General features: G+C 44.1%; 1 protein-coding gene across 2 annotated transcripts in view; it reads left to right on the forward strand.

Moving 5' to 3' along the window:
* The window catches only part of lmbr1l (limb development membrane protein 1-like), a 72,280-nt gene that overhangs the window by 34,886 nt on the left and 23,400 nt on the right, over window positions 1-13,994 (forward strand). Inside the window, exons 4-11 of one of the 2 annotated variants that reach the window (XM_070869508.1) lie at window positions 4,281-4,420; window positions 8,347-8,450; window positions 10,103-10,229; window positions 10,533-10,601; window positions 11,810-11,874; window positions 13,146-13,218; window positions 13,530-13,619; window positions 13,743-13,819. In XM_070869508.1, coding sequence (XP_070725609.1) covers window positions 4,281-4,420; window positions 8,347-8,450; window positions 10,103-10,229; window positions 10,533-10,601; window positions 11,810-11,874; window positions 13,146-13,218; window positions 13,530-13,619; window positions 13,743-13,819 — 745 coding nt within the window. The remainder of the gene's footprint in view (window positions 1-4,280; window positions 4,421-8,346; window positions 8,451-10,102; window positions 10,230-10,532; window positions 10,602-11,809; window positions 11,875-13,145; window positions 13,219-13,529; window positions 13,620-13,742; window positions 13,820-13,994) is intronic. The other variant, XM_070869509.1, reaches the window with a different exon arrangement.

Here is a 13,994-nt window from a genome sequence, read left to right on the forward strand (position 1 = left end):
ACCTGGTCTGGCCTATATGTGACTCCAGACCCACAGCAACGCATAGACTTGATGTGCCGAATGGCCTCCTGTGCTGTGACTCCTATGACTTTTAACTGCCCTCTGAAGTGGCCTAGCAAGCCACTTGATTTTATCAAAACCATGACAGCGGTTCAAGAAGGCTCGCCACCACCATCTCGGGGAAACTAGAGATGGGCAATAAGTGATGGTCTTGCCAGCGACGCCCACATCCCCAGAATGAATGAATGAATGAAACTTACCAAAGCCCTACGGAAGATATTTTGGAATGTTGTCGATAAAGGATTCATATTCCTCCGTGCCTCTGCATGCTTTGACTTGGTTGGTATTGCAGCCTATGCTACAAAATGTGTGGCGACAAAATTGCTCTGTCTGAGATGCAATAGATGTTGAAAATCTTAGACAAAATCTAAGATAGCAGCTGGTGTTGACTGTCTTGGAATCTAACCGGTTCTTTCTCTGAACAGGTAGAGTGGTTGATTTGAAAGCACTAATGACCACATGTAAGCGGGAGCAGAAAGAACTTGCATCTATAAAAAAATCTTTCACATTCCCAAAGTGCTTCGCAGCCGTTGAATGACATTTGTAGTGTAGTCACTTGTTTTTGTAAGCATTTATCTGTGACTAGCCGTGTTCTTGTACCTTGAGCACGATAACAGGTTATCTCACTGTGTTGTCTGCATGCTGATATATTTAAGCAAAGCTTTGAGACACAGTTGGATTTTTAAATGGTCTGGAGTCTTGTCTCTCGGCAATGTCATAAGAACATAAGAAATAGGAGCAGGAGTAGGCTATACGGCCCCTCGAGCCTGCTCCGCCATTTAATAAGATCATGGCTGATCTGATCTTGGACTCGGCTCCACTTCCCTGCCCGCTCCCCATAACCCTTAACTCCCTTATCGCTCAAAAATCTGTCTATCTCTGCCTTAAATATATTCAATGACCCAGCCTCCACAGCTCTCTAGGACAGACAATTCCATAGATTTACAACCCTCAGAGAAGAAATTCCTCCTCATCTCAGTTTTAAATGGGCGGCCCCTTATTCTAAGACCATGTCCCCTAGTTTTAGTTTCTCCTATGAGTGGAAATATCCTCCCTGCATCCACCTTGTCGAGCCCCCTCATTATCTTATATGTTTCAATAAGATCATTTCTCATTCTTCTGAACTCCAATGTGTATAGGCACAACCTACTCAACCTATCTTCATAAGTCAACCCCCTCATCTCCAGAATCAACCTCGTGAACCTTCTCTGAACAGCCTCTAATGCAAGTATATCCTTCCTTAAATACGGAGACCAAAACTGTACGCAGTACTCTAGGTGTGGCCTCACTAATACCCTGTACAGTTGTAGCAGGACTTCTCTGCTTTTATACTCTATCCCCCTTGTAATAAAGGCCAACATTCCATTTGCCTTCCTGATTACTTGCTGTACCTGCATACAAACTTTGTGTTTCATGCACAAGGTACTGCAGCACTTTGCAATTTTTCTCCATTTAAATTATAATTTGCTTTTCTATTATTTCTGCCAAAGTGGATAATCTCACATTTTCCCACATTATACTCCATCTGCCAAATTTTTGCCCACTCACTTAGCCTGTCTATATCCCTTTGCAGATTTTTTTTGTCATCCTCACAATTTGCTTTCTCACCCATCTTTGTATTATCAGTAAACTTGGCTACATTACACTCGGTCCCTTCATCCAAGTCATTAATATAGATTGTAAATACTGTTTGCCAACCGGAAAATTACCCGTTTATCCCGACTCTCTGTTTTCTGTTAGTTATCCAATCCTTTATCCATGCTAATATATTACCCCCAATCCCGTGAACTTTTATCTTGTGCAATAACCTTTAATGTGGCACCTTATCGAATGCCTTCTGGAAATCTAAATACACCACATCCACTGGTTCCCCCTTATTCACCCTGCTCGTTACATCCTCAAAGAACTCCAGCAAATTTGTCAAACATGATTTCCCTTTCATAAAACCATGCTGACTCTGCTTGATTTGAATTATGCTTTTCCAAATGTCCCACTACTGCTTCCTTAATAATGGACTCCAGCATTTTCCCAATGACGGATGTTTGGCTAACTGGTCTATAGTTTCCTGCTTTTTGTCTACCTCCTTTTTTAAATAGGGGCGTTATATTTGCAGTTTTCCAATCTGCTGGGATTGCCCCAGAATCCAGGGAATTTTGGTAGATTACAACCAATGCATCCACTATCTATGCAACCACTTCTTTTAAGACCCTAGGATGTAAGGCATCAGGTCCAGGGGACTTGTCTGCCTTTAGTCTCATTATTTTACCGAGTACTAATTAATTAGTGATTGTATTAAGTACCTCCCTCCCTATAGCCAAATGATTATCTACTATTGAGATGTGTTTAGTGTCTTCTACTGTGAAGACTGATACAAAATATTTGTTCAACGTCTGCCATTTCCCTGTTCCCCATTATTAATTCCCCAGTCTCATCCTCTAGGGGACCAACACTTACTGTCCATCTAGTCCTGCTGATTTGAATGATGTGACTTCCTGTTGCGCTGTCAGTTATGCTTATATAGCTTTGAAATCTGTGGATATTTATTTTATTGGTCACCTTGCATCGCAATTTACTAGATTTCTGTTGCAATCCACTGGTTAATTCTAAATTCTTGTTTAAAAGGAGGGACTGTTAATGTTACGTATTTTTTTAAACCACATCTTCCTGGTGACCAGCCTTGGTGAATCCAGCAATACATCCAATCGGTGTTGGGCGACACTATAGCATTTTTTAGCTACTAGACTAATGGGAGAGTTATATCACTCATCCTTTTTCTCCATTACAGGCTCTGCTGAGTTGTGTATTTTCTGTGCCTGCTTCCCATAGTAGCCCATTGTATTTAATATTTTACTCTTTTTTTTCACCCCTCAGTTTGGGAATTCAGTGGGAATGGGGAGAGAACTGATCCTGTCTCTCCATCCTGTGCTGCTGTACATTGCTACTCCATTTGATATTTTTAAAGTAAAAAAGATTTATATTTAACGATGTGCCCCACATAGGATATAGAGTGATAATTTGTTAAACAACAAACTAGTTGTAAAGGCACAGATTGAAGGTGATTGATAGAAGAACCAAAGGCGACACAAGGAAAAACTTTTTCCGCAGCGAGTGGTTAGGATCTGGAATGCACGGCCTGAGAGGGTGGTGGAGGCAGATTCAATAGCCTTCAAAAGGGAATTGGATAAATACCTGAAGGAGAAAAAAGATGCAGGGCTATGGGGAATGAGCGGGGGGTGGGGGGGGGGGGGGGGGAAACTAACTGAATTGCTCTTCCAAAGAGCCGGCACAAACTCTTGAGTCGAATGGCTTCCTCCTGTGCTGTATCTCACCTGACTAGGTTCAATCTTCATGCACCATTCTCCATGGGTGGACTAGACTGCGTCCTGTGAGAAACCCAACATCTTTGCCAATAATTAAGCGGTTCAAGCCCTGAGCATATATTTTTTTAAACGTTTATAAAATGTTACCAGTTTCAAGTGTGACCATGGTGTTCAGAGGATTATCTACATTGTTTGAAATACTGAGGAGCCCCTGTTTACAGAAATATAAAACTACTTTCCCCCAGGGAAGGTGGCTCCAATATTTTATGGAATAACTGGCGAGTGCAAACACACATGACTGGTTTCCCTGCATTTGTTCTCCCGCAAAACGCGGGCTTAACCCCTTGGAAGACTCTCGAGGCAGCATTTTTGTGGATCCTTTCTGCAATGGGTTCCCTCTGCAGTCGGCGTGGTATTTTGGAGTGCAGCTCGAAGGTAAGAGAATGGAGGATCTGCAGTCAGCTAGCTACCTTTTAGAAGGAACTGAGCTCTGCCTCACATCTCTGCCACGTCTGAGCCATGTGCTCAGTGGAAGGTGTTTCTCCTTCGGCGAGACATAGATTTGACAACTTCTAGAAAAACACAACTGTAATGCATGTACCTGTGAGTCTGCTAACAGGCTGTTGCCTGTGAGTGGCTTATCCAGTCATGTGATGTTCATAAGACTCAATAAAACCCCAGCCAGTTGGGTTCGGGGGATCCACGATGAGGTGTGCAGTTGTGAGTCTGGTGGATTAACTGGTAGGGTTCAATTTGATTGTTAAACCTTTGCTAATAAACCAACTAGTTATTTGCAGCAAATGTGTCGCTGTGACTTCTTAAGCAAAGAACCCATGAAGCAAATACACTACAACAACAGTACACACAAGTTGATTAATAGTAACTTTTTTTTTTGACTAGGTTATGGATGTGCACATTCACCCTTGCAGTATCTGCTGGTGCAGTCTTTCTCCTTCCATTTTCAATTATTAGCAATGAGATCCTGCTTTCATTGCCAGAAAACTATTACATGCAGTGGTTGAATGGTTCGCTTATTCATGGTAAGTAATTGGGAGCCTGAATACCAATGTTGTCCGGTTCCAGGTAATGTGTCGGATTGACCAGACTGCAGAGTTTTTTTTAAATGAAGTTAGCTGTGATTGGGCAGTACGCTTACTGAGGAGCCACATTCTCGAGTGAAAGATGCAACATTTCAAATCCAGGACTGAGCTCCAGCCCTTCAGCTTGCTATTTGTGCTAATGGAGGCGGTCAGCTTGATTTAGGATGCAGAGGAAAAGCTGTACAGTACTAAACTGGCAAAGCACTCCTGGCAACTGGTTATGGAGTGGTGCTTTGACTATAGCTGTGGAGCAGAACAGAGCCCTAGAGAGTTGGCAATTTGAGATTGTAATGCGGTTTTAAAAAGCTAAATTATGGTGAAGCTTGCCAGTTTTGCAAAGTCATTTTATTTTTTTTTTTAAATCAGTCACTGTTATCTGTGGTGGTGGGTTTAAAAAAAAATGAATAGGAATCACTTCAGCTCCAAATAGGATGTGTCCTTGTACAAGAGCAGAACAGCTGATGAGAGTATCTCTTGAGTTAACTGCTTTTAGCTGAGGCAGTAATTAAGGTGGTACATTTGGTCTCTGGCTCATTGCTAAAGAGAGGAACATGAGCCAGGGCTCCTTCTGTTGATCACCGACTGGCAACCCTGCCAAAAGTGTGTGTGTGTGTGTGTGTGTGTGTGTGTGTGAACGTAGGAATGTGCAGGACCAGGAATGGCCACCCCGGTCTAATTGGCTGGCCATAGAGTTCAAAAACAAAATCCGCTGCTCACGAACTGTGTTCCTCATTTCGTTTTTACTCGCCATATTTCTGGCTACCTGAAGTTATTGGCCTGAATTACAGTTTTATCATTAATGCAGCTAAAAGTCTGAATTTCTTTTTACAAAATTAACGCTTTCTTTCTTTGAATTTGGGTTGTTAGCTTTTTATTTGAAGTACTGATTTCTGCACTTTTCAGCAACGAGACAGGTTCCTCAGGAGTGAGCTAAAGTTGCCATCTAGTGGTGAAATCGGGTAACACACACGATTTCTAGCTTTGCGGAAAGTGGCCATGTTTTAATAATGCTCGTCTTCTGTAGTGTAGGCATCAGTCTCACAGGGCCCAAAATGCTGGCTATAATTAGGGTTGCCAACCCTCCAGGATTGGCCTGGAGTCCCCAGATAACCAAGATTGGTTGTAGCAGTGTGCAGGAGATTAATCAGGGAGAAAAATCATTGGAGTATTGGAAAAAAGCTTTTTCCATTTACTTTGGACACTTACTTGTTTTAGTTACAAAAATATTTGAGATTTAAGGGGAGGGGAGGGTGATATATTTGACTGACAGTCAAGAATCATCCAATTGGCTAACTTAGTCTGTTCACTTACCAAATGGTGTGGGCAGGCGGGGCACTGTGAAGATGGACGTTTTGCGTCACGTGATGAAACTTCCAGGAATGCATTCAACCAGAGTTGGCAACCTGAGATCTAATCTGAATTAAGTGCTGGACATTTTTTTTTAAAGGATTTTAAAATTGAAGTCTCCAATGCATAGGGTGAAAATTATTTCCTTGAAATGATTTACCTTCCAATAGAGCTTGTGTTCCAAATTAGCATTCAGTTCTGGTGGCTATTTCCGATAATTAAGCTTCCTTGGAATACCGAGCACCAGCACTGGCTGCAGTCGCCAATTGTTGTGTAGCAGAGGTATTCAAAATTAATTAGTCAGGTGCCAACAGATAAGTCTCTTCTCCAGAGGACTGTAGAGTTGCAAATGTTTACACCCTTGTTCAAAAATGGGTGTAAGGATAAACCCAGCAACTACAGGCCAGTCAGTTTAACCTCTGGAGTAGGGAAACTTTTAGAAACAGTAATCAAGGACAAAATTAACAGTCACTTGGACAAGTGTGGATTCATTAAAAGCCAGCACATATTTGTTAAAGGCAAATTGTGTTCAACCAACTTGATAGAGTTTTTTGATGAGGTAACAGAGGCTTGATGAGGGTAATGCGGTTGACGTGTACATGGATTTCCAAAGGGCGTTTGACAAAGTGCCACATGATAGACTTGCCAGCAAAGTTGAAGCCCATGGAATAAAAGGGACAGTGGCAGCCTGGATAAGAAATTGACTAAGTGACAGGAAACGGAGAGTAGTGGTGAACGGTTGTTTTTCGGACTGGAGGAAGGTATACAGCGGTGTTCCCCAGGGGTCAGTGCTAGGACCACTGCTTTTCTTGATATATATTAATAACTTGGACTTGGGTGTACAGGACACAATTTCAAAATTTGTAGATGACACAAAACTTGGAAGAATAGTGATAGTCTTCAGGAAGACTAGACAGGCTGGTGGAATGGGCGCACAGGTGGCAGATGAAATTTTACGCAGAAAAGTGTGAAGTGATACATTTTGGTCGAAAGAACGAGGAGAGGTAATATAAACTAAATGGTACAATCCTAATGGAGGTGCATGAACAGAGAGACCTGGGGGTATATGTGCACAAATTGTTGAAGGTGGCAGAGCTGGTTGAGAAAGTGTTTTTTTAATTTAAAAAAAAAAAGCTTACGGGATTCTGGGCCTCGTGAATCGGGGCCGAAATTTAGCTCCCCAAAAAGGCCGCATCCGCCGGAAAGGGGCAGCCAAGTGGCCACCGACTTCCAGTCCAATGGCCACCGTCAGCGAAATTCAGCTCGGGGATTTTTCTGGCGGTCCCCACTTCTGCCCTGCGGCTGCCGACCGGTCCCAAGTGCGTGATCAAAGCGCGCGCCGCCGATCTCTCGCACCTCCAGCCAAATTCAGAGTGAAAAATCCTCGATCCGCCAAGATTTTTCTGTCTGTGCACCTTGTCTTGTGTGTGGGACTTGGCTGTACGGTGGCCATTAAAGGGGAGGGCCCATTGCCGCGGCCGCCATTTTAAGTCGGCCGGACAATTATGCCCTCGGGTTCGGCAGGGCCACTAACAGGCAGCCTGGCACCCCCTCATTGGCCCGGCCGAAACCAGTGGACCGAACCTAAAGAATCGCTGCTTCTCTCCCCTTTAAGTGAAGAGGAGAGACATGGTGACGCACACGCGTAATAACGTCATCATCGCTCCGCTGCTGACTGACAGCGGCGGAGACTCCGTTCCGCCTTCTAGGGTACATACCACCCCACTTCTGCCCCCATTTATGACCAACTTCCGATCCGCTTAAAAAAAAATGACAAAAGCGCTGAATTTCGTGAAAGAGGCCACCTCATCTGACGCGGTGGAGAAATCGCTTCATATCGGAAGGTGCAACCCGTTTCAGGCGGGGGTGATTTTTGGCCCCATAAGAGTATAAAAGTGGAAGTTATGATGAACCTTTCTAAAACACTGGTTCGGCCTCAACTGGAGTATTGTGTTCAATTCTGGGCACTGCACTTTAGGAAGGATGTGAAGGCCTTGGAGAGGGTGCAGAAAAGATTTACAAGAATGGCTCCAGGGATGTGGGTTACGTAGGTAGACTGGAGAAGCTGGGCTTGTTTGCCTCAGAGCAGAGAATATTGAGAGGAGATTTGATCGAAGTGTTCAAAATCATCAGGGATCTGGACAGAGTGGATTGAGAGAAACTGTTCCCATTGGTGGAAGGGTAGGGAACCAGAGGACACAGATTTAAGGTGATTGGCAGAAGAACCGAAAGCGACATGAGGAAAAACTTTTTTACGCAGCGAGTGGTTATGATCTGGAATGCACGGCCTGAGAGGGTGGTGGAGGCAGACTCAATCGTGGCTTTCAAAAGGGAGTTGGATAAGTACCTGAAAGAGAAAAATCTGGGGGCTACGGGGAAAAGGCGGGTAGTGGGACTGGCTGAAGTGCTCTTGCAGAGAGCCGGCACGGGCTCGATGGCCGAATGGCCTCCTGTACTGTAACCGTTCTATGATTCTATCTAATCTCCAGAGAATGTAACTGTTCCAACTCTCTCTGCAGGCCTGTGGAATCTGGTTTTCCTCTTCTCCAATATCTCTCTGGTGTTCCTGATGCCTTTTGCATACTTCTTCACTGAATCGGAGGGATTTGCTGGCTCAAAAAAGGTGAGAAGAGTTATTGTTGTGTTACAGAAAGACCTGGATGGTCTGTGGTAAATGGCTGCGACTATACTGATCAGAATTAAAATCATCACTATAAAACGAGTGTTGCTTTAATTGGGGTGGTACGCATTGCTTTCTGCAGTGCAATAGCTGATCATGGAGTCGGAAGAGTGAATATACCACATCGACTGGGACACGGATAAGCCCTCCCCTCTAAACTTAGCTGAAGTGGCTCAGCACTGAAGGACAGAATTTGTACAGCTCTTGAAAGAGCAGGAGCTGGGTTGCATAGACAAATGAGCTCAGAGAGGGCACAGAGAAACTAGAGAAAGATGTGAGTTCAGGTCGAGGCAAGTTTGGCCCACTAGGCTAGGGTAAGAGAGGGAAGAGGCAGAGGCAGCTGAACAGATGGTCTCCATCTTAGTGGCAAAGAAATCCATGAGCTCCTTGAACTTGTTGGCGGTGAGGATGGAGAGGGCGGGGGAGAGGTTCAAGAAGTTATCTTTGATCCTGGAGCAGTGAGCAGTTTTGACCGAGGCGAGCGGGACCGATAGTGCAATGTGTTCCAGCCAGATCTGGTGATGAATGGCTAAACCATCGTATGTGGTTGATCGTTTCTTGCCAGGCTTTGAATTTGCTGATCATGATAATTCAGTAAACCTGTCTGTTTGCATGTAATCTATTTTGTGTGACAAGTTTTGAATTGATGAGTTATTTTGGCAAATCTCAGGTCAAATCTTGCACTTTCCTGATTATTTAATGCTAACAATTGATTGAACTTGAGCTAGTCAAGAACTTGGTTGTCTTAATTGTCCATTCACAATGATGTTAAACCAATTAAAGCAGACCTTGTTGAGAATGTTTGTCTTGTCATTTTAGTCTAGAAGTTTAAAATTCATGCATTTATTCTTTTCCCCAATTAAGTAATTTTAAAGGAGGTGAAAACTTAATTTAAAAAAAAAAAATTAAAAATCCACAATGTTCTGCCATCTTTAAGCTGGACATGTTTGGGTCTGGTCTTTGGAAGTGGCTAGGAGTTTAACTCTGGTAGTTATTATCATCAGTCGTCTATCATTGGAGCTTTTCTTGCTCTTTTGTTGACTTATTTATCCCTCAATATTTATCACTCGATCAACATCACTAAAACAGATTATCTGGTCATTATCACATTGCTGTGTGTGGGAGCTTGCTGTGCGCAAATTGGCTGCCGCATTTCTCACATTACAACAGTGACTGCACTCCAAAATTACTTCTTTGGCTGTAAAGCGCTTTGAGATGTCCAGTGGTCGTGAAAGGCGCTATATAAATCCGATTTTTAAAATTGTGTACTGCGGCTGTGTCACCCGTTGCAGGCTATAGACGCGATTGGCTAATTCAAAGATTAGCTCATCTGCGTATTAATGGTGTTTCCTGCAGCGTGGGTCCCACTGCCCTCCAGGCACTCGTCTGCCCAAAGCCATTGGCACTTTCTGCGGTCCCTTAACCGGTACTTGTCATTGACTGGACACGGGTAGGTAATACCGTCTACCGACATTGTGGTTGCTGGTTCTAACCGCTAACCTGACCTGCCGTTTCAGCTCAAAGACGGTAATTAGGGTGGAGTTGTTTTTAATCCAGGAGCACCCAGCATTAAAGCTGTACTTTTTTCCCCACAGGGAATTATGGCTCGAGTGTATGAAACCTTTGTTGTTCTCTTCCTTCTCACCCTCCTGGTTCTGGGGATCGTGTGGGTGGCATCTGCAATTATTAACAATGATGCAGCTAGCAGAGAATCTCTGTATGGTGAGTATCTTGTGAGAAGCTAAAGGGGCTGGACAGGGCATAGCAGCAAAAAGTGCAATTTGTAAGAAAAAAAATCTTAATATAGTATCGGTACAGGGATGGCGAGCTTGTGGGACTTGCAGTCCTAACCCCTGGTTTGGAGCACCACATCATTTCGCTTCTCCTGTTATTTAGGGATGGAACTTTGCATGTTTCCAGATGTTGCAGCCAAGGAGAGTCTAATAGCCGAGAACGGGGACCCTTCCCCAGCTGTTCTGTTCCTGTTTCGTCGATATTCTAACCCAGGTTCTCTCTTACCAACAGATCTGTGGGATTATTACCTTCCGTACCTCTACTCCTGCATTTCGCTATTTGGAGTTCTGCTTCTCCTCTGTGAGTAATTCCGTCTCGGATAAAATGGTGGCCTGTGCTGCCTTGGGTTGAGCTTTCTCATGAAAGCTAGCAGCATTTACAACCGTTGTTTGCATTGCATTATATGAAGTTTGCTTAACTGACCCAGTAATTCAATTCAAATGGTTTGTAAATGGTGCACTTGAGCAAGTGTGAACTGTGCAGGGTGTCCGTGCTTCCCCCTCGACCAGTGGGAGGACAGAGCTTTGCTCAAACAGATTTAATGTGGGAAGCGGACTGAAGCTGTTAACCACACAGCTGGATCATAACCGCCCAGACTTGCCGAGTGTGATTGCCTCTCTTAAAATTGAGCAAGGAAGAGAATATTCAAGTTTGATTTGCCCCTTTTAGCAGCCAGCTCTTTGATCTCAGATTGATTATTATTTTACTACAATTTAAATTGAAAAATGATAGAAATGTCTTAAAATACTTTAGTTTCAATGTTATTAAACCACTAAGTTGCCTGGACTGGAGAATTTTAGCTATGAGGAAAGATTGGATAGGCTGGGGCTGTTTTCTTTGGAACAGAGGAGGCTGAGGGGAGACCTTATTGAGGTGTATAAAATTATGAGGGGCCTGGATAGAGTGGATAGGAAGGACCCATTTCCCTTAGCAGAGGGGTCAACAAACGGTGCACAGATTTAAAGTAATTGGTAGAAGGTTTAGAGGGGATTTGAGGGGAAATGTCTTCACCCAGAGGGGGGTGTGGGTCTGGAACTCACTGCCTGAAAGAGTGGTAGAGGCAGAAACCCTCACCACATTTAAAAAGTACCTGGATGTGCACTTGAAGTAACCTACAGGGCTATGGACAGAGAGCGGGAAAGTGGGATTAGGCTGGGTAGTTCTTGGTCGGCCGGCGCGGACACAATGGGCCGAATGGCCTCTTTCCGTGCTGTAAATTTCTGTGATTCTATAAATTTTATTTTAAACTTTTTTTTTTTTTCCCCCCCTCTCTCCTCCTCCTCTCCCCCCACTAAACCGTCGGACGCTTTTCTGTTAAAAGCATGTATATTGTTGGTCATCGCTGCTAGGGCAGTGGATCGCCTGCTTTAAAAGCTACAGGTTAGTGCAGGGTTAGGCAGCAGAGAAGATTTCAATCTGTCTGATTCACCAATATTCAGCACGAGTGTAGGAAGCAAGTTGCACAGGTTTTTGATTTCCAGAAGTAACACGTTTCCTTCTCTTCACAGTATGCACTCCTTTTGGCTTGTCCCGCATGTTCACTGTCACTGGGCAGCTACTTGTAAAACCCAGGGTAAGGAATCTTATTTCCCAACCTCTCGCCATCTATGGTAATGTTCTATAATTCCCAACTTTCTTCCCTGTTCCCCTGAATAGGCTGGCTCTTCGTAGAGTGCACATCCTCTGGTATCTCCTCCGTTGCCATTCTTTGTGTGAGTCTAGATAATGTCAGTCGGCTGTATGACCATCACAGTCAAGCCTGGTCTTGTGTGCACACCTGTCTTTAGCAGCAGAGGGTCACGGGACAATCATTGGGAGCAAGAACCCTATCTGATTTTCATTTCAGTGCCAAGGCACTGTAGCACTCCCAATTCCAACTGTTGCCTGACTGAAATTATTGGCGGGCAACCAAATGTGGGAGCTTCTAATCTGGCTTGTTACACACCACCATGTGCATTTATCCAGTAAGTCACTGAAGGAGCTCCAAAAAGAATTGTATCCTCTTCAAATTTCCTGAGTGTTCGTGTATACTTTCATAAATGTAGCCGTGGCTCAGTGGGTAGCACTCTCTCCTCTTGAGTCAGAAAGTCATGGATTAAAGCCCCGCTCCAAAAACGAGCACATAGTCCAGGCTGACGCTCCAGTGCCAGTACTGAGGGAGTGCTGCACTGTTGGAGGTGACGTCTTTCGGATGAGATGTTCAATCAAGCCCCCATCATAACTTGACTATTCCAATGCTCCCCTGGCCGGCCTCCCACCCTCCATAAATTTGAGCTCATCCAAAATTCTGCCCGTATCCTACCTTGCACCAAGTCCCGTTCACCCATCACCCTTTGTGCTCGCTGACCTACATTGGCTCCCAGTCCGGCAACACCTTGATTTTAAAATTCTCATCCTTAACCTTGTGTTCAGATCCTCCCATTGCCTTACGCCTACCTATTTCTGTGACCTCCTCCGGCCTTGCAACCCTCCGAGATCTCTCTGCTTCTCCAATTCTGGCCTCTTGGGCATCCTTGATTTCCATCGCTCCACCATCGGTGGCCGTGCCTTCAGCTGCCTGGGCCCTAAACTCTGGAATTCCCTCGCTAAACCTCTCCTCCTCTCTACCTCTTTCTCCTCCTTTGACGCTCCTTAAAACCGACCTCTTTGACCAAGCTTTTGGTCATCTGTCCTCATAACACTTTTTTCTTTTGTGGCTGGTGTCAATTTGACACCCCTGTGAAGCTCCTTGGGATGTTTCACTACGTTAAAGGCGCTATATAAATATAAATACACGTTGTTGTTGAAGGTGGGAGTGGGGGAGCAAATGCATCATTCATCATATTCCTTTACATTTTGTTTTAGCTTTTGGAGGATCTAGACGAACAACTCAACTGTACACGGTTTGAGGAGGCTGCTGTGCTGCATAAGTTAAATGGTAAGCAAAATAAGTTCTTGCCTTCAGTAATACTTGGGTACATGTGCTGCCTTGTCATCAATAATAATGGAATAAGCTAAGCAGGATTTAATAGCTGTTTCTTTTCTGTCAAAAAAAAAATTAGAAGTCAAAAGTATAAGTCATGAAGAGCGATACGTTGAGCTGTGTAGCTTCATGCCCGAAGATAGCCGATCGTTGCAATGGGAAGTTTGATCTTGGGTTGAATGGAGAAGTTTAGGCCAATTATATCTGTTTTTAAAAGGAATTTAAAAGCAAAGTTGTTGCTAATGCATCGTTTTCTCTTATGGCAGCAGGCAAGATGTCATCCTGCTGGGTGTTTTTCAGTGTGGAGTCCCTCAAAAATCAGTTCCGGAGTATCCACACCAGGAGGCTTAAGTTGGGTAAGGATAGAAACATTGAATTAGCTGTGTGTGAGAGAGAATTATTACTGTAAACTAGAGCAGCGTCTTTTTTGATACCTCATGCAAAGTGCGAGACATCTAACAACAAGTCTGTCCCTACAGAAATGAGGCGAAGAGCATCACCCTGGCAAAGGAACCTGGGGTACCCGTTGGCCATGCTGCTCCTTCTGGCATTGACGGTAAGTGTTAACATGTTGGTTGGGTTTTGGTGAAGTGAAGAGATTCCAGCCTGTCCACCTGTAATGAATGGAAACTTTGACCTATTTCTACTCCATGGCCATTTCATATATCTCAAATGAATTTGTTTCGTATTCGAAGGACACCGTCTACATCCATGTTACAATGATACAAAGA

Source organism: Pristiophorus japonicus, chromosome X, assembly GCF_044704955.1.
Source record: "Pristiophorus japonicus isolate sPriJap1 chromosome X, sPriJap1.hap1, whole genome shotgun sequence".
Taxonomy (NCBI): Eukaryota; Metazoa; Chordata; class Chondrichthyes; family Pristiophoridae; genus Pristiophorus; species Pristiophorus japonicus.